At 45.6% G+C, this 24,641-nt stretch overlaps 1 protein-coding gene across 1 annotated transcript in view; it reads right to left on the reverse strand.

Moving 5' to 3' along the window:
- UNC80 (unc-80 homolog, NALCN channel complex subunit) overlaps window positions 1-24,641 on the reverse strand; it is a gene marked incomplete at both ends in the record, with an annotated part of 128,707 nt that overhangs the window by 8,890 nt on the left and 95,176 nt on the right. The window contains 15 exons of the mRNA XM_084264990.1: window positions 346-402; window positions 2,453-2,591; window positions 4,533-4,712; window positions 5,564-5,729; window positions 6,621-6,805; window positions 8,268-8,474; window positions 9,220-9,343; window positions 11,158-11,283; window positions 13,511-13,634; window positions 16,015-16,215; window positions 19,526-19,744; window positions 20,068-20,103; window positions 22,026-22,118; window positions 22,332-22,502; window positions 23,207-23,303. Coding sequence (XP_084121116.1) covers window positions 346-402; window positions 2,453-2,591; window positions 4,533-4,712; window positions 5,564-5,729; window positions 6,621-6,805; window positions 8,268-8,474; window positions 9,220-9,343; window positions 11,158-11,283; window positions 13,511-13,634; window positions 16,015-16,215; window positions 19,526-19,744; window positions 20,068-20,103; window positions 22,026-22,118; window positions 22,332-22,502; window positions 23,207-23,303 — 2,125 coding nt within the window. The remainder of the gene's footprint in view (window positions 1-345; window positions 403-2,452; window positions 2,592-4,532; window positions 4,713-5,563; window positions 5,730-6,620; window positions 6,806-8,267; window positions 8,475-9,219; window positions 9,344-11,157; window positions 11,284-13,510; window positions 13,635-16,014; window positions 16,216-19,525; window positions 19,745-20,067; window positions 20,104-22,025; window positions 22,119-22,331; window positions 22,503-23,206; window positions 23,304-24,641) is intronic.

Genomic DNA, 24,641 nt, shown 5'->3' on the forward strand with positions numbered 1-24,641 from the left:
GCTTATAACAGGCTACAGCTAATGCCTCCTGGATAATCTTTCTCATGCCTTTCAAGCAATTGCTAAACAAGGGGAAAACCCCGAGGCCTGCCAGACGGACTGCTGTCCCACTTTGCTGCATCTTTTTTCTTCCCGCTTCCACTTAGCCTCCTCAAAGTTACGGCAATCAAAGCTGAAAACTGAAGGTGGGTTGCTACACCTTTGACTTGCAGGCCTGAATATCGATGAGCCACAAGAGACAGAGATGGAAAGAGCAACAAAAGGTGAGGGGAAGAGACAGAGGAGGTTGGAAACGGCTCGTTTCCCAGCACACACACTGACAGACAGGTAGTGTTCACACTGTACCTAGAGAGGCTGCCCTCAGTGGCCAGGCTCGGGGAGTCATCGAGGACATTAGGTTCACTGCAGGAGGGGCAGGGAGATTAAGAATTTAGGGAAAGAAAATGCAAAAAAGCATGCGATTGTCTCTGTTTTCAAGGGAAAAAAAATATCAACGGAATAAAAAAAAGTTAAAAAAAAAAAAGGACGGCAACATTAATTGGTCTCGCACGCTCAACAGCACATACATGACTCAGAGGAGCTGAAAGAACATCTGATAATCGGAGCAGTCTTGAGAGGGAGCTTACACTACATGGAGACTTCTACATCTCTGCTGAGAATTGGGGAGCTGAGAAGTTCAGTAGCATGTGTTTCCACATGAAATAAGGGCAGGGAACCGTTTTCAAGTCATTTTCATTCATTTCAGTTCTATTTAATTCCAGCTTCACAGAAAGCTACTTTTACTTCTCCCTTCCCTGAGAGCCAGCTCTTCCTGAGGGAGGGCTAACCTATCTCCCATGAGCTATAGACCACTCTTCTTCTGGTACGACTCTTAAGGACAAACATCTGGAAAAGAAGGTCTTGTAGTGCAATGAAACTGTAAGTAAACAGCTGGTGTGGATGCTGGCAAGCCAGTGCACAACCACACCGTCCCGCCATTCCGGCGGCAGCAGCCTTCTCAGCCCGTAGGAAAAAAACATGAAAGAAAGCAAGCAGTCTGCTGGGTTACCAGCAGGAAAGCAATAATAATATTACTTAACATTAATTAGTTTACATTTGTGAGGCAGTCGGAAAGCCCAGAGACCGTCCATAACTAAAAAGGGCATGACATTGTGGACTATGATTACGCTTGCTGAGCTTGTACTTTCCCTACATGGATGAAAAGTGATTCTCCTGGTATATACCATGTACTTACTAAAGCAGAGAGCAAAGCTCTGTTGTAATTAAAGTCTGGTGTGGGGTTTTTTTTCTCAGCATCACCGTGACTTGGGATTGCACAAAGCAAACATTGCTATCAGTCGGCTGTGACTCTTACGACGTTTATGCATTGAAGAAGGTAGTGAAAGATTGGGGAAAATGTTGTCTTGCATATTGATTTTTCCAAGAAACAAAGGGACTGAATAATTTGATTTCAAAAGTCAAATGATTTCCTGTGAGCCCTTTTGTGAAAACTGTCAGACAAAATCTGTGTAACTTCTCTCTTGCAAATCACTTCTCCTATCTCTGCTGGTATGTGCCACAGCTGTTACTTTTCCTTTGTGTATCAAGGTTATTTCTGTAATTGCAGGCAAGACTGGGGAGGGAACAATGTTTTTTGATTCTCCAAGGCTGGTCAAGAGATAACGTAGAATTTATTCTTTAAAGGTTCAAAGGAAATAACATAAATTAATCTGGCCATTGTCAGATATCCTTGGATAACTATGTTGCACACAAATAAAACTATAAACATTGATGGCTTAGGGAAATAAACCTCACACATTCAAATACAAAACTTCTCTCTGCATCTTCTAAAAAGGTACATTTCCCAAATTCCAATCTCTTTCTCACTACTCTATGTAAACCAGGAGTACGATATTCAAAGTTATTTCTATCAACAAGTATATTTCTGGTTTTAAACAGCATTAAACCCCATCTCTGAACCTGACATTTAGTTTCTGTGATGAGCTAGTTGCTGCTCTAGGAAGAACAAAGACTACATGGAAGAAAATGAAGTAAATCAAACAGGAGACCTCCGCCCCCTTTCCCAGCTTCTCAGGATTACTCCGCGCTCCGTACAGATTGTGTACAGTCCCCTGGTTCAGTGCGTAACTACCGAAAGCCTGTGTTTTCTTTTGCTGTCCACGGTAGTATCAGAGGAAAATAACAGTGCTGAGCGTTGCCAAAACCATTTCAGAGGAAGGTTTCTATGGATGGCAGCTTGTTCTGATGGAACTTATGCAACACAGATCATCCCAGAAAATCATTATTTCCAACCCTGCACCCTTGGTCCAACACTATTTCAGGAGGAGTAAATTTATCATGGCTGTGCTGGCGCCGATTCTACTGTCCCTCATCTCTGATGCACACAAAATATACCTGCGCCATTTCTGATCTCATGCCTACAATGGGAGAGGTGAAAAGCCCATGTTGTTACCTTTGGCTGGGTAACATGCCCACCTCAGCCTGAGGTGCAGACATGCTGGAGAGATGGCTGGAGAACCGCCGCCTCCCAATGGCACCCATAAGGTATGCTTCTTGTTCACTTACCACACTGGGCATGCTCAAGGAGTCATCTAGAAAGACAAGAAAACAACAGGAAAGGAGAAGAACCAACAGCCCCAAACCCCACCTACATGTTTACAGCTGTCAAGGGTTAACAGGATGCCAGAGGTGTACCTAGCATTTACTTACTGACCCCCCCAAGCCTGCAGATTTGAATAATTCCGTTAGATTTTACAGTCAAAACCATGGCTGCATAAAGCCCTGCCAGATGGGGAACCCTGCACACATGGTGTGGGGATTCATGAATGCTTTCAGCTTATGTGGTGCTCAGGACAACGTGTTTGGGGAATTCAACTTCCACTAGGGCTGAATTCCTGCCATTACTATATTGATTGTTAATACACAGTGTTTTGGTGTGAAATAAACTGCTGCTACAATACAGCAAAGCACTGTTACAACAGGTGGAATACCTAGCAGTGAAATGCAGACCTGACACCCTCTAACACCCTTTGGGACAGGATTTTTAAATGTGACCAAAAAAATTGGGCACACTGACTCAGATACATCACACTGGAACTGCACTACATGGGCAGCTGGATGGTGATCAGGACTGCTGGAAATTTTCAGTGCCATTGAAAATTATGTAAAGTACCTGAAAAGAAATGGCTCCATTGTGGGTTTTACCACAACAACTTCCAGTTACAAATAAACAAGTAAAACAAAGAGGAAGCTTTGTGTCATTTTCTCTTTTCTTTTTGACCTTTTCCAATTCCAATAGGCTGAAATAGTTTATGGCAGCATAAAGCCAAGGCAGGGCTGAAGTAATACTGACCAAGCCAATAAGAAGATAGCACTCATCATCTTGTAATTACTTTGATGCTGAAATCAGAGTTCGCCACGCTGAGTATCTAAGTGATGTATCAGCAGCACAGAACTGGGTGGAACGTGCAATGTTTAGTGATGAACCCAGCTAAAATAACTTTGGGCTGAGCCTGGAAAGTTGCAGGCTGAGTGTTCTTTCTCAAAAAGCAACTCTGCCACAGCTGCACAGGCACCTTCTTTTAACCCCGCCTTTCACCCCCTGTTGTTTAATGCCTCTGGGGAATCATCATCAGTCCTCAGGTACCCAAGTAAAGTGCCCGAGCTTCAGGCATTGAGGCAACGGACCACTGCAGCACCAGAAGATGATATCCCTGCTAACACAGGGGGAAGCCCAAGCCTGGTGACATAGGAGCAAAGTTTTCTACCCTGGCTTTCACTGATGGATAGATAACTCAGAGGCAGAGGGACATCAGAGAGAAGGCAAAATTCCAGGAGTAACATGAAACTGAGATGAAATGACAAAGCAGCTGCCACGTCATTGCAACTTAGTCCCCAAAAGATTCACCGTCCTGTTCCTTCCCAACTGGTACAGAAAGCCTGGCAACCCCAGCACCTGCCAGCTGTCCAAAACGGGAGATCCCCTTTTGTTGTCAGTAGGTTTTAGATATAATTTCCTCCATTTTAATCAAACCATACAAGCACGCAGACATTGCATCCTGTAGAGAGCCACAGCTGGATCCCATGCAGCACAAGGACAACGTGTTCCTCGTTGAAGCATCTGGACTGAAGTGATGAGCAGCAAGTACTAAGATCCTGCAGGAACAAGATCTGAACTACAGAGCCAGCCACAGCCCCTGTTTACTATCATGATGAAGGTCAGGGAGGACTGATTGCCAGATGCCTTTTCAGTGCTGTGAGGATTGCAGGTCAGCTCAGGTCTCACACACTAAAAACCTGCCTGTGCCCTTTCCTTTTCCCTACCCAGAGCTCGGGAGGGAGTAAGGAGGTATGGAACGACCCAAGCTTTAACACCGTTGACTGTGCAGCAACCACATCAGTTTCTTAGCCTCCTGCCTGTGGGTGTGTAACTCACATGAGGACAAGGACAACCGTCCTCCCCTCCCAGCCATCTGGGGCATCAAGAAAACATCTCAGTGTTGAGGGCTTAGCTCGAAACAGTCACCACCTACTTTCTTCATCCTCCTCATCTGTGCGGCTCAGCGTGTCCTGCGAGGCCTGCTGGGAAGGTTCACTGTCCTGCTCCCAGACTGTGCCAGTGCCAGTGTTGGAGCGGGACATGGTGGCCAGGCTCAGGCGGTAAGCAGAGGTGGAGGTGCCCACGGTGCTTACAGATGTCTTCCCTTGGTAAGCTGCACAAGAGCGGGAAAAGAAAACCCAAGTCAGTGATGGCACTGGAAATCAAGAACCAGCCAAACACTACTGTCATGTCAGGCACCTGATTCTGCCCAGACTAGTGGGACAGGGGTTGGCAGAGGTGATAAATCAGACACATCTGCCCTGGTTCACCTCATCTCTCCAAATATCTCTGTTTTTCTTATACAGTCTCCCTCAACCTTAGTGCCGTATTTTCCAGATCAGCTTCAACATTTAGGAACAAGGCAAAGCACTGCCAAGGAAAAACAGGCCGAGGCATTTTCTTTAGAATTTGTTTTTCGCTCTGAGAACAAAGCACGTAAAATCTCTCGCTGTGTGCGTGCAGTGGCTGCCATCTCGTGGCAACAGGGGTGACCACCAGAGGAGAAGTGTGTGTGTGTTCCCGTGATAGAGAATTCAGTGCACTGAGCTCGGGGACACGGATCTGGACCTTGCTGGTAACAATAGAGAAAATTAAAGAGACCAAGAGGGGAAAGGAGGAGACATATCTGCTGCTGACAAGCAGACAGACGTTTCAGGTGTACAGAGATGGAAGAAACACTCGCTGCGCTGCGAGTCAGGGCTGCACAAACCAGCTGAGGAGGCGGCTGCTGGCAAATAGGTCACAGGCACAGTGGGAAGTGGGCAAAACAAGGTGCATTCCACGACTAACCTGGACTTCTGTTGGCTGTTCAGTGGCAAGGCTGGGCTGGGCAGAGGGCCCGATCCAGGGTGTGATGGGGTGATTTACCCCATCCCTCTCCTAGGCAGCGGGCTGCCTCACAAGTTAATTTACGGGTAAGGCTGATGGGGCTGAGGGCCCTTGTCTCTCCCCTCCCCTCCTTACCAGACCCGCTGTGCACTGCCTCCTTCAGGATCTTCAGCTCGTTATTGAATTCAGCAATGAGGGAGCTCTTGCAGAGCGGACGTGGTATGAACCGTCTCTCCAGCTGGTCGGCGATGTGCTGCCGGGCAGTCAGCTCCTCGTGGTTCTCAGCTGGCTGGGCCAGCAGCTGCAAAATTGGGAAACATTAGCATTGGGAAAATGATGCCCAGGGAGCTGGGACTGATCTCTGGACCAGCATGAGCCTGCAGCCAGCAGACTGTCCTCTTTGTAGGCATGAAGCTTGAACTCCAGCTATGACGTCTCCACCTGTCTGTCAGGGAAAAACTTATATTTGGCTGAACAGATACCGAAACCTTACCAACACTGGTACATGCAGATGAGGGCTTCCTTATGCTAAGCTCTACCCTCAGACACGAGACAGTTCCCTTCTTCAAGAAAATTCATTTCATTTGAGTGATGAGACACAGCAGCTAAATAAGGTGGAGTACGATCGCTAGTCTCCCTGGTAAGCAGGGAAGAGCTGTGATTAGCTCAAGCCCTGGCCACCTCAGAGCAGCAGCTGTCTGTCCATCCATAAAAGCCACGGTAGAATGAACCCACACCCAAAAAACATGGAGTGGTCCTTCCTGACCGTTAGCTGTATTGCCCAGCTCTGTGCAGAAGAGAGACTACTACAAACCATGCCAACTGCTCTTGGGTTCAGAGCGCATCCACACTACTTCCAGGTGCTTTGAGTGCCTTTGTTTCAAAGCTAATTCCACATGCAAACCCTCTCGATTGAGCCCAACAGTACTTTTCCATCCAGGGGAACTAGGACTAGCTACACTCCATGGCTTTGTGGATGATTCCTGTATGACTGGCATACTGTCTCGTGCTGTGGGGGAAAACGCCCTGCAATTTTGTTTCAAAGGGTTGACAGGCCTGCTAACTTCTGAAAAGCCACTCCTTACAGAAACGCCCAGCTCTTCCATAGGCGCTGTTTCCCTGTTCTCTGCAGGGGAATAATGAATGCCTTGCCCTCAGCGAGTGATCTAGCAGGAGCCAAAGCAACTGTTACCTTGCACTGGATGAAGGGCCGAAGGAGCACAAAGATAGGGATCCGTGTTCGTACGATAAAGTCGAGGAAATCCCACAGGGCCAGCCCTCCCACCTTCCGCAGCGCCATCTCTTTCACTTGCAGGCTCAGCCAGTACCACTGGCTGTCCAGTTGGCGTTCAAAGCAAACAAGGATCACCTTCAGGGCTACAGGGGAACACACACCAGCAAACGGCAGTCAGAGACGTTATCAGTGCCCCTTGCATGCACTGAGGGAGGAACAGGGTGGGGAGGCCACAGTGGGTGTGATCCCACACAGGCATGCATGCATGCACGTGCACATGCACACCCGCAAACCTGAGGCACAACTGTCTTTTCTACCAGGCTCCAAATGCCACAGGGTAGGAGGGCAACCTTCTTATTATAACGGGCTCAGGACCAGGACCAAGAGTCCCATTTCCAGAGAAATCTTTCTACTTCACACCTGTGAAGTTCCCCTTTCCCTCCCTGCAGAGTTCTTTTGTCTTCCTGGAATTCAGATACTTTGAAAGTAGCTCAGGGGGGTAATACAGCCTTGGCTGATCAGACAACCTCAAAAATCTTGATCAAGCATATCCACACAAAGAGCCACCCTGTGAGCACAATAACCTCTAAGTTATTTATGGGGTGATGAAAAGAACTTTTCCAGCAGTGCAGCTGCATGAGTCACAGCCAATCTGTAATCTAAACACAAGTATGGTCCAGCAAGCCAAGGGCTGTAATTCACTGCATTGCAAATGGGCACGAAGAGCGAGGAGGTTACAAAACAATGCTCTGTATTAAAGTGGCAGTGACCAGCTGTTAGTGCACAGGAGAGACAAGCAATCTCCCCCTCTCCGTGCTCCTCTGGTCTGGAACAAAGAGGGAGGGCTGGGAATTATTGGGGAATGGTTGACGATCTTTCTTGATGGGATGGCCAAGCCATCTCAGCCATTGCACACCTGTATCCAGCTTTACTGTGGTGGGGGACTAAATCAGTGGTTAAACTGCCATTTTTTCATCAGTGTTGGCCCAGTCCTCAGATAGGGGTTAAGAAAGAGGTAAATGTAAGTCTTCGGGTAAAATGCCCTCATGAAATCAGAAACAAGCTGTTTGAAAGAGCGAGAGCTCTGAGACAAAACTCTCCCCAGTTAGCCCTGACAATCTATGCTGCTGACATATCTCCAATTTGATTAATTTTTCCTTTCCTCTCACCCACGGGCCATACGTATGAAAATACAGTATGAGCTCGCAGCACCATACAGTAAGCAGAGGGAGTATAGGTCAGCAAGGACAGTGTGGGGAGGCAGCCTGCATCACATCTCACTCTAGCCAGGCCACGGGCCAGTGCAGCTGTGATACTGGGGGCCAGCAGGCAGCCTGACTTGCCTTTTGTGGCTTCACCGCTTTATCCCAGCGATGTGAAATCTCCCGTCTCCCGCTGCAGCGCAGACACCGCTCACGCTGCAACACACTGCAGAGATACTCCTGCCTTCATGTTCTGGCGTGTCCCCATGTTCAGGACAAGACCTAAACCAGCTCTAAAGGGCTCAAACCTGTCCAAGACTGTTTTCTTTGGTGCTAACTACAGTCTTAAATGCTCCATTTTACCTCTCTCGCTTGCCAGGGGTGAGCAGAAGCCGTCACTCACCCAGGTAGGCAGCCTGGCTGGTGGACTCGGCGAGCCCTTCCCGCCGCAGGTCCTTCCCCGCATCCCCGGGGGTGGAGCAATGGGCAGGGGAGCTCTCCAGCATAAAGTTTTTGCTGCGGGAAGTGCTGATGATGCGAGGTGGCAGGAGGATATTGATAACAGTCTGGAGCAGCAGCAGGACCTCAGGCTGCTCTAGCCAGGGACTATCTGAGATGCATTGGGAGGGGAGAGAGAGAGAAAGGTCAGGCTACATCCCATCAAAGATGCCCAAAAGATCCAGACCCTGTCCAGTTCCAAATGGGGTGCAATATCACATGTCCCCTAAACCAAAACTCCGTCCCCCACACCTTGTTATGCTGCTGCTCCTCCTGCAAGCAAAGGCAAAGTTTATTTTAACACCAACATGAACACACAGGAACACAGAGCTACACAGCACAAAGAAATGTCCCATTCAGTGGTCTCCCGGTCTCGTTTCCTTTTGACATTCCCCTCTCCCTTCACTCTTTGCTTCCATTTAGGGATTTACCAGCAATCACCCTCTATAACGGAAATCAAGGAGCAGGATTTGTGCCAGACAAGTGGTACGGATTGGGCAGACTGTGATCCACAGGGGCACACAATTTCTGTGACCTCTGCACCCCTCTGGCTTCTGCTACAACAGATTTGTCCTGCCCTGCACTCCACTTTCACAAGAAGGAGCACATCTATGTCAGACCTGACTTGAGAACCATGGCACAGCTGAAACAAAGAGAAGAAACAACAACAACTTCTCCCAGTGGGGCTTTTTCCAGTCTCAGACCCAAAGGGCACTTAGCTGACACACTGCCGGTGACAGAAACCAAATTAAAACATAAAAATTATAGTAATAAGAAATCAACAGAGAGCAGGGAAAGTGCAAACATCGGTTGTCAGAAAAGGGGGAGAAAAATTCTTTTTGTTAAATTAGTCAGACCTTTGCTTCCAGATCCTACTGTGAGCACAAATGGAATCAGTAGGTTTAAAAGCATTCCTTCCCTTCTTTCCTGACTGGTGAATGGGGAGACGACATGGCTTAGGGGAAAATCTTCTTTCAAAGCCTGTGCAATAATAATAAGAAAGGATTAAACGAGATTTCATCAGCAGATCACGGACACAAGTTACCACTGGGAATGGCAATCCCCTGGGCATCCTGTTCACACAGTACACCACCAGCACTCATGTCCTGATTGAATTAGAAGCCCCAAGACCACTTAGTCAGGAGTAAAAGGAATTCACAGAGTAACATAGGTGCCACCTGCTTTTGTCATAGCTGAGAGGTAAGAAGCCCAAGGTTCCTAACTCACTGATATCATTAACGAAATCAGGTATGTCCCACAGGAGGTGGCTGAGTGTTATTCCTAAACTCTGCACCACTGTGAATGGCACCAGGATCTGACCCAGACTGTGGGGAATAAATTAAACAAAGCAGAGGAAATTGCACAAATGATCTGATGTAAATATTCTTCTGTCCAAACATGTAGATTATTCCCAAACACATTTTTTTGTTCTGCCTCACTTTGTGCTGCCCTATCATCCTCCCTAAAGCAAAGAATGAACCCCTGAAATATAACCAAAGTGTACATTTACTTTGCAATGTGTAGTGAAGCCTAAATTGAGAGATCCTGCATCTTTAGAGGAGGTAATACAGATGACTGTCAGTGGAACTCTACTCATTTGCAACTTCCCAGTTGCTACAGACTTAGCTGTGAAATGCAACTGACCCTTGCAACCCCTTCAAGGTTGCAGATGTGGGCTGAGAAATTCCAGAAGAAGTTTTCTGATAGGGTGTGAAGTACTTCTGGTTTGTATCCTGCCGGGAGTATTAGGAACATGACTACTCATGTCTTTCTGATGTTTGGTTTTTATTACATTTAAAGCCCATGAAAAGAATAAGCGAAAAGGGACCAGAGGATAATAAAACTCCCAATACTTGTCAAAAAGGGATTAATTTGGTATCTGCTTTTAAAAGAGAAAAGATTTCAGAGAAGGTGAAGGTGGCCCTTTTTTGCTTTTCGTTAAAGAACCATTATCTCAGAGCTGAAAGATATCTGTCCTCTTTCTGTGTCAGTTGGTACCAAAAATGTCCTTTTATGCCTCAGTGTTCTGAGGGACAGCACTGTATTTTGCTCCCTGCAAGCTCTCATTCCCAAGATGCTCCCCTGCTCTGAAATACCTGCTGAAGTCTTCAACTGGATGTATTTAAAAATGGAAGTTGGAGCTAGATTAGGAAATCTGTCCCTTCATTAGTCACCATTCTGCCTGATTTCATGCCAACGGGAAGGGAAAGGGATACAGAGGCAGAAAGACTCTGCAATAGTTATGGCACTGCTGTGAGAAAGGAATAGTGATGGCTTCTCCAAAAAGTCCAGGATGTTTTGGGGTTTTTTATTCTGGACAGCAAGGATGCTAGTGAGTCAGCAGCTGAACAGCCACGTTGCCCTGCTTTTTTTGAGCTGGCACACTGTGTGACCAGCTCAGGTAAGAGGAGAAGAGCAGAAACTCCACTCACGGAGTGGAGGCCAGGGCCCATTTCCCTGTGGCAGGAGACTTACGATAACCCCCCCAGATCCTGCAGAGAATCCTAACGTGCTTGTCAGAGCCTTAAACAGCATCCATCAGCCGAACTCCCCAGGCCTCAATGATGGCGTTAAGCTGATGGATGCTTGCTGTGGACTTGGCCCCAACAGGTGAATTCTGAGCTCAGTTCAAGCCTTCAAAAAGAAGGGAGAATTTACACGTTGCTTCTCTTTCATTTTTGGTGTATGTTCCACAGTTTTTGCCCAGCTTTTGCAGAAAGAAAACAGAGCACCGATGAGTTGGTGTCTCAACCAGAAGCTCTAACAGGCCTGGCCAGAGGCCAGGGCAGACACACCTGTATCTGCAATGCTACAAGCCGGACAACAGCTGTGCTGAAGGGCAGAGGTGGCGAGAGATAAGGGCTGAGATGAAGAAGGGGTAATCCGTCAGCCACACTGGAGGGTCCTACCACTCCCATCACCTGCAATACAAACAGAGCACATCACCACAACTGACTACTTACAGTTTCATCCATGCCATATCCTCCAACATCAATGAAATGGAGGGGGCCTTCCATCGAGCACTGAGGTGGGGTGGCTCTAGGAGAACCAGCCCCCTCAGTGGTCCTTGTGGGAGCTGGGGCCAGTGAGGAGGAGTTCTAGCGGGGAAGGGGAAGGGAGAAGAGGGAATCAGCGAGGATGGGAGGAGTGCACAGGTAACCTTGTACATTTACAAATGTACCCAGTACCAGCCCTGAATGACCAGCACTGCACTGGTGGAACAGTTAGAGTTGGAGGATATGTCATGTAACAACTGTAACAAATAAAAATATGTCATCAAAGCAAAAAGTCTGCATTGGAACTGGACATCTGTTCCCTTCTCTTGCTGATCTACTTGAAAAATAATGTCCTAAGTCTGACCCAAGCCGGGTTTTGTACAATGTTCAGATTCCTCTCAAACAGAGTCTGTTCTTGGGAAGTCTAAGCCTGATTCATCTCACCTCCCCCCCAGATGTCTGAAGCAGAGTCACCTATATGCAACCTGGTCATTCTGAAACTCCTCAAAATATCAGCACAAGAAAATAGCACGTCTCAGGGACAGTCACTTGAACCACTTTGGCTGTGTCCCTCAGGAAGAATTAAACCACAGGCTGCATGTGCCTGTTTCTGTCCATGGCTAGACACATCTAGATGACAGGAACAGGGAGAAGCTACCTGGCAGATGCCTGTGCTGAGGGGAGATGAATGCACTCTGTTTTTCCAAATTCAGCCTGGGGAGAAAGGCAGTAAAGGCAGCTTTCTGCCAGAAAACCAGAGGACAATTTAGAGTGGGGAGAGGCAGAGCCTAGATTACCATGGATTATCATTTAGGCATTTTCTCACCTTCCTGGCTGTTATTTTTTTGGGCTTGATGATGCAACTGGTCTACACGTAACACAGCATGAAGTCAAGGGTGCTCCCACAGCTCAGAGTGGCCACAGTTCTGACAGCTAGAGGTGAAATACTTTTAACAGCAAGAGCGATGACTGCACTTCAGCACTGCGGAGCTTTCCGCTATTTTTAGAGCGCTGGCTAATTCCTAATGCAGGCCCTTTGGAAGGCTTGCTGGTGTGATTCATTCTGCCATGCCTGCTTGCCAAACTGCAAATCCATTCTAACCTGGTATTTGAGCTAACTCTGTAGCAACCTTAAGTAGTCTGAGGGCGCAGATTTGCAGCACCTCCAAGTAGCTGTCTCTGTGCTTTAACATGGGAGCAGTCTTCTAGATCAACAGGTTGCAACTTCCCTGCCCTTACAGAGATGACTGCTGTGTGGACTTGAAGGACAGGAGCCTGGAAAAAACTGATATTGAATTTTTACTGATGGTCATTATTTTTAAAGCTCTTCAGAGCACTGGGGAGCCCTGGGAGGTTTTTGGTTACTGCTAGAAAAAGAAAAATCGCAATATTTACATTCTAAGAAGAAAGTGTTCTAAAACCCAATAACAATAAAAGCACCAGAGCAGCCTTTCCCCTTTTATTTCTATGTTTTCCACATGTCTGAATGGCTGGAGTTATGCTGAGATCAAATTAAAGGTTTGCCCCCAGCTCAACAGCTGCAGAAACACTACAGCCTAGCACTGAATGACTGGACAGGCTCCATCTGTATCATCTCTCTGTTGAAACACACTCAGGAACATAAATTCTACTGGGAGTGGGATCTGAACATTGTACAGTGCAAACCTGTACTAGATCAAGCCAGGGACATTGCAAACAGCGGAGTGAATCCACCCACATAAACCCTTCTGACTAGCCAACACCTGACGACCTCTGACAGCGCCGTCAGGGCCCTCCCCCACTGGAGACGGTAGGTATCCCCAGTGGCCCCCTCTCCCCGCCTCTACCAGGTGTGTGCAGTTTCCACCACCCCACTCTCCAACTTGCAGCCCTCAACTCTCAGCTCAGTCTGGCAAAGGTGGATCTTCAAAGTGGTGCGTGGGAAGCGACGGAAATGAATCGCTTGACCACGGCTACCGGTCACTGTATCTCCCCATGCACCACTTCAAAGATGAACCTCGCTATCTCTAGTGTCACTTGCGAAGTCCCCTTGCGAGGGGTAAAGGGCACAGGTAAAATGACAGGAATGGGCATGATCTTCAGTCCAGAGAAGTCAACAGCAGGGAGAGAGGTTTAGCAAAGGTTCACGGGGGGTTGCCGCTTGGCTACTCACCAGATTGACACACACATTGATCAGAGACCTAAGGTGAGGCAGGAAGGATATGATTGGCTGCCTCTGAAGTGTCAAACAAACCCCTTCAATCAAATTGCTGGCAGGCTCCCACTCAACCTGGCGCCTGCAATACAACAGTAGGTGCCGTTAGCCGCGGCCTCCTGCCCCCCACCAGACGCTCGCAAACACGGCGACCGACACACACTGACGCCCACAGAGGAAATGTTTCAGACAGCGACGACGTCCAAGATGAGCACAAAGTGCGCAACAGCAAAAAAGGGTTTACCCAGGCAGCTGAGGAAAGCACAGAGTCACAGAGCACACTGGGCACTCGAGAGAGACAAGAAATGTGGCAGAGGGGTCCGTGGTAGCGACACAACCCCCCCTGCAACAGCAGCAGCAGATGAGCTGTGTTTCAATCCCTGATGCTTCCCTTGGACAGACCGTGAGTGAAGGAGACACCAACAGCTGTCTCAGGTGTGCTCTGAGGGGAAAGGGCTTGCTGTGCCATGCTCTCAAACGAGGGACACTCCTTCATCTCTTGTGACTTGCGGATGTTCTCACTGAAGGGAACAACCCCCATCAGCCGGCAGTGTCTTCTGGAAGCTACTTTCTTCAGGCTACTCCACTCCACCAGAGCGACTCCCAGTCTGCCCTAAACTTAAACTAGCCCCACAGTACAATCCCTACCTTCCTCATCCAGTGCAGGAGGATTCATTCCCTACCCGCACCAAAGTCCTCCATTCCAGGATCCTTTCTTACCCAGAAGTTTGGGGTTTTTCACCAAAGCAACTTTCAGGGCTGGTGTCAGATGTTGAATGGAGTACTTCTTAATCATAAGCAGACACAGTACAGGTAACATCAAAGTGGTTCACACCCTCCATCTCAGGGCCTGGCTCTTTGGAGTAAGTACAGATTTCAAGCCAACATCTGGCTGTGCACTTAGTGGGACAGAAAGACAAGGCTTGCATAACTTGTTAGCTCATACCCTATTCAAGCTCTTCAGTGGACTTAGAGACACATCAAGTGTTCACTATGTAGGTTCTTATGCAGACTAACATATACCTCATCTGTCAGCATCCACTGTTCCTATATCTCCAGAACAGTAGTTTGTTCTTGGTACAACACACACACTACTCCTGTCAGACATTGTTTTTGGAGCAGGGTGCCCATAGGAGCCAGTACGTAAGACTCTGATGCGAGTACCCCAATAGATAGCTTCTGGGATGTGGCACATGGACCCATCCCTAAGAGGCTTCTTGGCCCAATGGTGTTTAAATGCAGCTGCTGCATTTGGTCCAGTGGCTTTGCTGTTTTGATTCCTTTGTGTACAGAAGTGCAGCTTCAGCCAAGCGTAGGTACAGGCAGAGACAGAGAGAATATGAAGGGAATTTTAATATATGAGCATTTACTCAGCTTATACAAAGAGGAAAGACGTTCAGGAACAGGAAGACCCTTAAGCTGCCTTTGAGGCAGAAGAAAGTAGGAGCGAGAAAAGAAAGAATAAGCAAGAAGCAGGCAAGATATGGCAAAGAATTAAACCAATAGCAAGGAGAAGCATCAGCATTTCTGCCCTTATATTCCCTACAAGGGCGGGAATTTCTTAAAGTAGATTAAGTGATGTGCAGTGATGCCAGAAAGAGATCACCTCCCTGTTATTTGCTCCATCTTAGTTGGGTGCGTATGATTCCCACTAGGACCTAAAGTTTTGTGTCCAAGTCTTAAATTCTGATGTTCTCTAACATGATTTGGGCTTCTCAGCTGAGACTTCAAAAAAGCGACGGATTCAAGCAGTTGGCAATACATGTCCATGAGGGTGACTGAGACTAATGACTCTTTACTCAGATCACTGGAAAATCTGCAGAGTTGGAAGATTTTTGCACTACCCAGTGATTTGTATCACTGCCTCTGAGGTGACAATGCCCCATATTGAGTACTTCTTGAAGTCACCAAAGCCTGTACCATAAATCTACCATGTGATGATGCAGCCTTTCACTAGCCACTGACTAGATGCAATCACTGAGCTTCTGCTCCCTTTAATAAGGAGCATTCAGAAGCTCCTGCATAGCTCCAGACTATTTTTAACTTTACAGAGTACATAGCAGTATTTTCCATGAGAAGGCATGCTAGAAATACTCTTACTAAGGTTTAACTTTCCATTAAAAAAAAAAAAAAATTAATCTCCTCCACTCATAGCTAGAATAAATAAAGAGGGTAGTGAGATGGTGCAAATCTGAAGGCTTAATTTGGAGAAAGAAAAACGAGATTTCTGGAAGTTCTCTCTGTAGTTCTTAATAACTCTGCATTCCCTCTCTTGCTACCAGAAGACACAACAAAAATGTCAACATAAATGCACACTTACAGAGATAGAAACATTTGTTCATTTTCTGTTATGTTGTAAAGGTTCACTGCAACACGACGGGTTTAGTTAGATGACATACCCACACTTCAAGGCTTGCAACATCAGAAACGGACCCCAGAGGGTTTCCATTATACCTGCTCACCTCAAAGTAGGCATCTTGTGAATTTTATTGAACATACGATCCAATCTCTTTAAGATGAGGATAAGGGCAGGTCTCACCGCCTCAGCTGTCCAGTCAGTGATGGGCAGCATCTCCATGATGTAGCGCCGGAGACCTCGGCTTTCCATCGTCTGCGTGTCGTAAGGTGCCAGTTTCAGCAGGGAATGTGCGATTTCTGCCAGCCTACAAGCAAGGTTTGTGAAGAGGAAAATCAAATACAACTCGCATTTCTTCACACATGCCAACGAACTAACACATAAATCTTCTGAGGCCTAATAAAAAAAGAAAGATACAAAAGTCAAATGTGCTGCTATTTAGACTCTTAAACCAGACACCACAGTTTCTGGTCTGTTAAGAGTCTTTAGCTGGAATCCCTGGTTATAATAATGTACATCGTAACGGTCTGACGAATATTTTTACATTGATAGTAAATGCACCACAGGAATGCCAGGAATCACAGCTGACTTGTGTAGCTAAAAATGTACCTGAGCTCTTAAGATTACAACATTGCAAATGCCTGTGAAACACAGACTTGAGTGAACGGTTTAGTTTTGTGCTTGCTTTTCAGTGTCATCACTTTGAAAACTCTCACTGTGCAATTATCAGGTGTTACATTTAAAAATAACATGCCGTGGCATAGGTTTACACAACATGTATTTTGTATGATTACTCCAAGCAGCTTTGATTTGTTTCTCCTAACACCTCTACAGACTGTGTTGCTGCTACTTCTTCTAACCCTCCCAGATGGCCTCGCCGATGGCAGTTTCTGTATCGACTGTGAAATACTACGGCAGCATTTAACACACACTTGCAGTTTGACAAAGCCATACTGAAATACTTGAATTTTGCAGCAAAGACAAGTAATAGAGCTATATCTATAAATAAAAGAGATGGAAACCTGTACGTTCCCTGAAGCACCAATAGGCTCCATAGTGGACTATTACAGTACAATCCTATTCGTGTTGGGGGGGCTTCTTCTGAAATGCCTTTAGCTAATGAAACATATTTCCATTCTCTCTAAAATCTACCTAGCTCTATCAAGGGTAACAAGTTCCTCACATAAACCAAAAGTGCTATAAAAGTGTTTCTTTATCCAGCGTTACTTTATGACTGCTTTTTTAGAATTCTATGGAGTAGGTCTCATTTCTTCAACACTGTGAAATTTAAATTATCATATAACATATGCTTCTTTCTGGCAATACAATATCAGTGGCATATAATGGTACATCAACACTTTCTTATGCATTATAAAGTGTTTGATTCATCTCATGCACCTTGAGATGTCAATCTCAATTAATCTTTTAGCTCCATTCATGCAGAACTAAGTAACCTGGGAAATTCTTATCTTCCTGAAATACTGGGATAAACAGATCATTGGATGTGCATGTCCCTTTTCATTGGGCCCAAAGAGATCTTTATGACTTCTACAGACTAAACATTTAAGTGGCTAGAATTGGGTGAGATGAATCCTGTCTGAGATGACTGGCATATTACCTTGTTGTCTGAAGTCTTTGAAACGGCATCTGTCAGGGTCCCAAGACCATGGCTGTCGCATCACATTCTGGTAAATCTCTACTTAGAAAAGGTTTTTTCTTATAGTGGTTAAATCCTGCCAGCCATTTCACTGGTGCTTATGAAATGAATTTATGTAAGAATCAAGACAATGCTTGCTTTTATCTAGGGGTAACTATGATAAAGCAGCTCAGGTTCCAACCCTGATAAAACAGTTATTTCCAGGAGACATCAGAGTACAACTCATTATCTTCTGAAAATCAGTCCCTTAGTTTCACTGCTGTAACCTTTGACCATGAAAGACATTCCCTCTTGAAAGAAATGCACTGTTTGCCAGTTACTGCTGCATACTGTGACTCTGCTTCACAGAAGTCTTCCCAGAAGAAAGTCTCTTTCCAGATAATATGCCAATAACTCCTTCTGTATATACGGATTATGTTTGTTAAACTCATGTTTTAAGAGAGTGACATAAAATATTTTAAGAACAATTAAACTCAGCTACTCCGGAATATAAAAACACACAGAAATGAAGTTCCCACTTTACTGTTGAACTGCAAACACTTCTGGGTAGTATACTCCGAGCATTCTTATGTTACATACAAATGTAAGATTAGGATAGTAAAAAGAAGCAAGCCCCTTACTTCACTGCACTAAATAAAGTTTATTCATGAGACACATGTTCCTCTCTCCCATTGAAATCATAAAAAAACCCCCATTCCAACATATCTAACCAAGAACATAATCTCTCCTGAGAATCTCACCTGTCTTTCTAACATAAGATTAAAGTTCTTATCTCAGGCTTGTATTGCTAAAATTCATGGTGCTTTTAGTTCCTGGAGAATTACCAATTCACTTTTAAGGCCAGTCCCAGACATAGATATCTTCGCAATCTTCCCTTTTTACTTTAATACTCTACTGTTTGACTTCAGCCACAAACAAACGGCCTCTCAGTATTCGGCTGTACTGTATTCAAAAAATGATCTTGAAGTATTTCTCTGTCTCATAAAAGAACTCATAGCTGGCTCCCTGTTACACCCCCCAACCAAGGGAAACACTGGGACTGCCTCATGTTAATCCTGGTTTTCCTTCTGATGAGTGCCAGTAAGAACAGTGTGTCTGACTCAGAGAGTATCTGGGCTGTTATCATCTGAGTTTATGCTTCTTAAGATAATACTAGGTAAGAAAGGAGTTTCCCCTGAAAATGAATGAAAAACTGACACCAGAGTCAGGTCCATTCCCTCTCTGCTTACCGCTTTCCCTGTCTTTCACATCTCTCAGACTTCTCAGTAGCTACTTGTGCTACTTTGTGTTTACCCTCAACCGCAAACACAGAGAAGAGAACCAGGTCCAAAGCTCTCTGAAAGTCCTACACCCAACTTCTTCGAGGTCAGCACCACCCAACACAGTTTGCAGTGAGCATCCCACCAGCAAGCTGGACTCAATGCTGCACCCTAATAAAACATGCCATGCACATGCTGTATCTGATGCTGAGGTGGCAGCAGTCCTGTACATGCTGCCTGCCACAGCCTCCTCTGTACTTCAGGCATTGATGCAACACAGTGCAGTGGTTGCTCTGCCCTTCTTGCCTCTTAGCTGCTTGTTCTGATGCAAGTGTCACAGGAGGATAAAGGCCATATTCAGCCAGCTAGGCAGCTTCCTCACCCCTTGCCCTGCAGAGGCAGCCTTAGCTGCTCTGCTCCTCACTGCAACTTACTCTGACGTATCTGCGCTTCCATGGAGCTATTTCATCCACTGGAGATGGGGGTCTGTATGAGACCAGAGGGGGACATAGGAAATCTTCCTTACACACAGGCTGCATCAGGTTCAATCTAAGGAATACTCAAAAAAGCTCTGCATGTTTCAGACAGCAACTTGTAGCTACACCACCAAAAAGTGATTCAGTCCACTACTATGAAATATTCAGAGCTAAAAGAAAGGAACCTCCCTGAAATGAAGTAAAAGCAGAATGCCTGTGGAATACCTCATGTGGGACTTCACATCCAGCAGCTCCAGAGAAGTCACTCGGGGCTCACCAGCCAGATTCTGCAAAATCTTCAGCCTTGGACCACAGTGCTTGTAAAACTCTGTGCAGATATTCAGCAGTGACTCCCGTGGTCTCCTGAACTCCTCCCTGGCAATTCGTTCATCCAGCTCCTCTCGGGGAAGGCCCTGGCCCTCCTCTAGTAAGTGAAGGTTCTCCCTGGAGGATATGATATGAGGAAAAGAAGGGTTATGTGCAGTGGAAGAGCAGACATAGATTATAACAACTCTCCAGCACATTTCTGCAATAGATGCTTTCCCCTGCAATTGAAAAGAAAGTTGCATCTGCAACGAAGCACAATGTCAGGGGCATTATTGCCTGCTAAGTCTTGTTAAGGACACGAATAATTTCTCTATGAACTACCCTTTGCTACTCTCCCCTGAAAAAAGGCTGTCACAGCAACAGTGAGTTGGGACCCTGTGAACCTGGGAGGTCCTGGGTCATCACATGTCAGGGAAGATTGGGTGAACATCTTACTGTACCTGATAAAGTGTAGTTTGGCTCCCTGCTCTGGGTACCTGGGAAAACAGGAAAAGTGTAGTTGTAAACAGCAACTTTGTAATGCCTAACCCACGCCTTTCTGACAGACGGTGACGCTGTTTTAGCCCAGGGGTATACACGACATGGGCAGGACAGTATCTTGCATCACTAGAACACACATAGTTAGTGACCACATTGAATGCCCTTTACCTCCCAACAGGCAGCACACAACAGATTGCTTTGCTGTAGTTATTGCCCTTGTTATGAAAGGGAAAATTCAGGCTTAAAAACCACAGCCATCTTTCAAGCAATCTCTTACTGCTTTTCTCTCCAATGCTCAGTCTGTTTCATGAAGCCAGAGATCACACAGTAGAAAGAACACCCCAGAGTGCCTTTTTGTTTTGTCTTCTTGTCATTTTCTCTTGCCGTTTCTCATTGAGAAAGCATTAACAAACCCCACACCAGTTGGCTAACATGTCTAGGGCTGGAACAGTGATCATTCTACTGTCAAGAGACTCCTGCTCTTCCTAGCAGATGTCTGTTGCAGTGATAACACAACATAAGAAAGAAGGGCAGGAAACCTGGAGCTCTGCAAAACTATTTTGGATCAGAGATTAGATGTTTGATAATCAGAAAGATCTGGAAATGGAAACCAAGATGCTTGAGTCACACAGCATCAGGAGTTTCTATGCTGCCTGGCAGCAGATACATATTAACAGCTCCCCAAAATCAGCAAATAATAAATCACTACTTTCCATTACACCTTATCTTCCTTAGTCTATACAGTCTTGCAATGGAAGTAAATGGAATATAACCACTTCAGACTTGAGCATGAAGGGGTTTATCTGCTTCTCAGGTCTGGGACTGAAAGTCAAAGCTATGTTACATCCACGCCTGAATGGGTCTTGATTGGACCAAGATGTGTGCACTACACCTGTACAAATAATAGCCCTTTAATGACCCATGCAGAGAGTGATTTCTATCTCCCTTTGATACAAAAGAAGACAGGGAATAACTTGGAAAGCAAGTCTTGCCAGAGGGGTGCTCCTGGTTTAGTGTCCTATACAGCCCGTGGTACCAAACTAGACTACTGGCTGTGCAGAGACTATCAGCTGTTACAGACAAGAGAGAAACCCAGAGGAAATACCCTGCTTGGAAAGAACAGCTACTCCAGCTTTTGATAGGGCAGGATTTCCTTTCCAGGTCAACATAAACACCTAGATTTTAAGGCCAGTAAGGCATAGCCTGGCCTTGAGTATGCAGGGCTGCCTGGAAATCAGTACTGCAAAGAAAACCTTCATAATCCCAAATGCTTGTGGGTGGATTTTATAACAAGATTTCTTAAACCCTTGCTCTGTGACTAAATAGTTCAGTGGCCTTGTCTAATTTGCAGCTGTCTGACTGGAATGGCCAAGAAAAAGTATTACAGTCTGCTGGCGCCACCTCTTTCCTTATTTCCTCCTTCCATGTGATGGTTTTTGGGGCGGGGTTGTGGAGTTTTTTAAGGACAAAATATTCCCGATCATTCTTTCCTTCTTTCAAATTCTCTGCCAACCACTCCTTTGCTATCTGTAACTGCAAAAAAATCCCCAGACCAATGTGGAGATAAAGGTGATAGAAAGAGACCACAGGGAAAATGAAGGAAATAAGGAAGGGAAGAAAACTAGAAGAAGTGCCAGTCCCTGTGAGTCTCAACTGACATGCAAGTTTGAGCTTGAACTGCTGTTCAGCCTCCCAGAACAAGGTCAGAAGGATCTGACCCTTCTGCCATCCAAGTGTGCCCTGCCCAGTGATTTCTTTGACAGTGGACTTGGAAGCAAAGCAGAGAACTGGGGGATACAGCTGCGTGGTCAGCATACTTCCAGAGTGTGAAACGAAGAAAAAGACATTTAGCTATTTGGAAAAATGAGACAGACAGACAGGAAGGAAGGTAGGCAGGCAGGTAGGCCTACTGACTTACCTGGTGTTCACACCTGCTGACATGGTGTGGTTTGCTGTTGTGGTCCCTTTATGGCCTTGGTCACACCGACTCATCTGTGGGGCTGTCATAGGCCTGGCAAAGGGAAGGTGAGTAACATGCTGAAGACTAAATCAAACATGTGCATGGACGTTCTGCTTGTCATCTAGCAACATTTGGCACTAATTTTACCACGTCTAAAACTCAATCAGTATGGAAGCTAAGTTGCACATCATGACCCCCTGTGCCTTCCCTCTCCCCAGACTGACAAAGAAATGCAGGTTCAGACCTCTGAAGCACGTGGGTTACCTGGTGAGAACTTCTACACTGTACAAGAGGGCCTGCAAAGAGGTGGCAAGGGCAGCCATAGCAGCAATCTCCTCACGAGCTGCTGTCACAGTCTCTGCTTGAGAGGTCTGTCGCTTCAGTTTCTGCAAGTAACAGGGAACCAGTGCTTCCAAGACCATCAGCATCTGGAGGCTGGAAAAATAAGCAGTATTTGGTCTGTTTTATTTTGTTAATCCTGAAACTCATATCAGGCTGAGGCTTAAATTTCTAGCTGCCTCTCTCACTATTTCTATACTGGATCTCTCACTGGCCTTGTGATTTCATTGCTTCTCACTAGACAAGCAGTCCTGAGCCAAAGAAACTCTTGAATAAGGGACACCGGGGGGAAAGTAACCTGATGATTGACACAATAATGATAAGAACAACCCAAATTTTTGGGTATCTTCTGAATGTCATCCATTTTCTCTTCCAAAGTTTCCTTTTTTCTCTGGTTCCTCATTGGAAACTAACTTTTTTGCTTTATACCATTTTATGTCCCCTCTCTCTGTATGGTCTTGCTCTTCCCAGCTGTTTATTTTTTTTCCTCTCCACTTCCCCCTCCATTGTCTCCAACAGAAACCTGCAGGACACAGTGTCATCCCCACCTGGAAATACTGCTTAGGTTTTGCTGCTCAGACTACCAACCAGCTTAGTGCTGCAGCCAGCAGCTGGCAGGATTTGAAGATGGAGCCCTGGGGATGGTATCAACAGGCAGAGGCTTGGCCTCACAGAGAAGCCCCATGCTTCGAATGCATTTCTACATCCTCTGCCTCCATTTATCTGCCTTGCTTTCACATGCCATATGCAGCTTTTATGCCTTTTCTGCATCTGCACAAACCAAGAAAACAAATTAGCACCTTCTGAATGATTCAGGAGCATAGGCCACTACTGTCACACACAGCTTGATGGCTTCACTGATTGAAAAAGTCAGGTCTTCATTCCCATAGCAGAAATCTGAAGGAGTAAAGCAACATGAGAAGACTATCACTCAAACACACTGAACGTGAAAGGAGCTAGGACACTTCTTCCCTTTTCCCCTTTTCAATGGGTTGCTTCTCATGTTAACAATCTCTAATAGACTCTTGATCTTTGTCAAAAATCTGACTCTGAAAAAGAAACTGATGCTGCGCTCCCACTTGCACCCTGCCCTCCAAGAACTCAGTAGGCGAGAAACAGTTCTCAGTAGGTCAAATCACTGCTCAGCATAAGGCCTGCAGCTGCTACAGGAGTCCTGTTTCAAACATCACCCACCATGAGCAAAATCTTAAGCTTATACATGACAAGGACATATGTCAACTTAATGACAAATTTTATGTCCCCTCTGCTTTTCCCTAGATGTTTTTGCCACACTAAAAATGATACTGATACACCACTGATAGCAGAAGACAGTTGTACTTCTAAAAAAAAAACCAAGTCCCTCCTATACTGGATGCCACATGGGTGCCAGTACAAAAGTGAGTCTGGTTTGCTAGTGGTTTGGGGAGAAGCTTACAAAAGCATTTTCAGCCCATAGTACAAATATTACCCTGGGGATAACTGGAAACTGATAGTCCCATTTTCAGAAGTGACTTTGGTACACAGGAGCCCCAGTCAAAGTCCAAAAGTATGTAAATCACTGAATAATGGAAATTGGAAGTCATACAATTTAGATAATTCTGATCTTCATGTGGAAAATATCAGGTATAAAATGTGTGTAGGTCTCACTACCTACACACATTTTTGAATTTTCAGAGATGCCTTTGAATAACCCACCACAGAAAACCCAAAGCTTTTATAAAAATCTTTACTACAATCCACAAAGAGGAAGAAATATCCTCCATTCCTGTACTATTTTATGTTATAATTTGTGATACAAATGTTCAGCATCATAAAATCCCAGTATGCTGCACTTTAACTCTAAGGCTAGATGGGCTTCACAGTTCATCGACATCAGTATTATTTTAAGTGAAATGCAAATTTGGAAAATAAAAATTGAAGATCCTGTATAAAAATCAACAAAAATTACTTCCCTGCAAATGACAAAGGCGTCAAATTCTTAAAAGCTGCATTGCATGGGTAACTATCAAGAGACACAGTGTCCTGGATACATCATGCAGCTGTATGTATTCTGCTCTGTGATAAATCAACACCCTGCCTAGAACTCAGCACTGCTGGATGCCTGAATGGCAGCCATCGTTTACTAGTCATAGCCTGCCCACAGGAGGGGATGCTTTTATTTCCTGCCCACATGGAGCAGAGGAGAGGATAACACTGATCTTATCAGCATGCTACAGTTTATTAGGCATCTTTTTC

The sequence above is a fragment of the Gallinula chloropus genome (assembly GCF_964237585.1).
Source record: "Gallinula chloropus genome assembly, chromosome: 5".
NCBI classification, from domain to species: Eukaryota; Metazoa; Chordata; class Aves; order Gruiformes; family Rallidae; genus Gallinula; species Gallinula chloropus.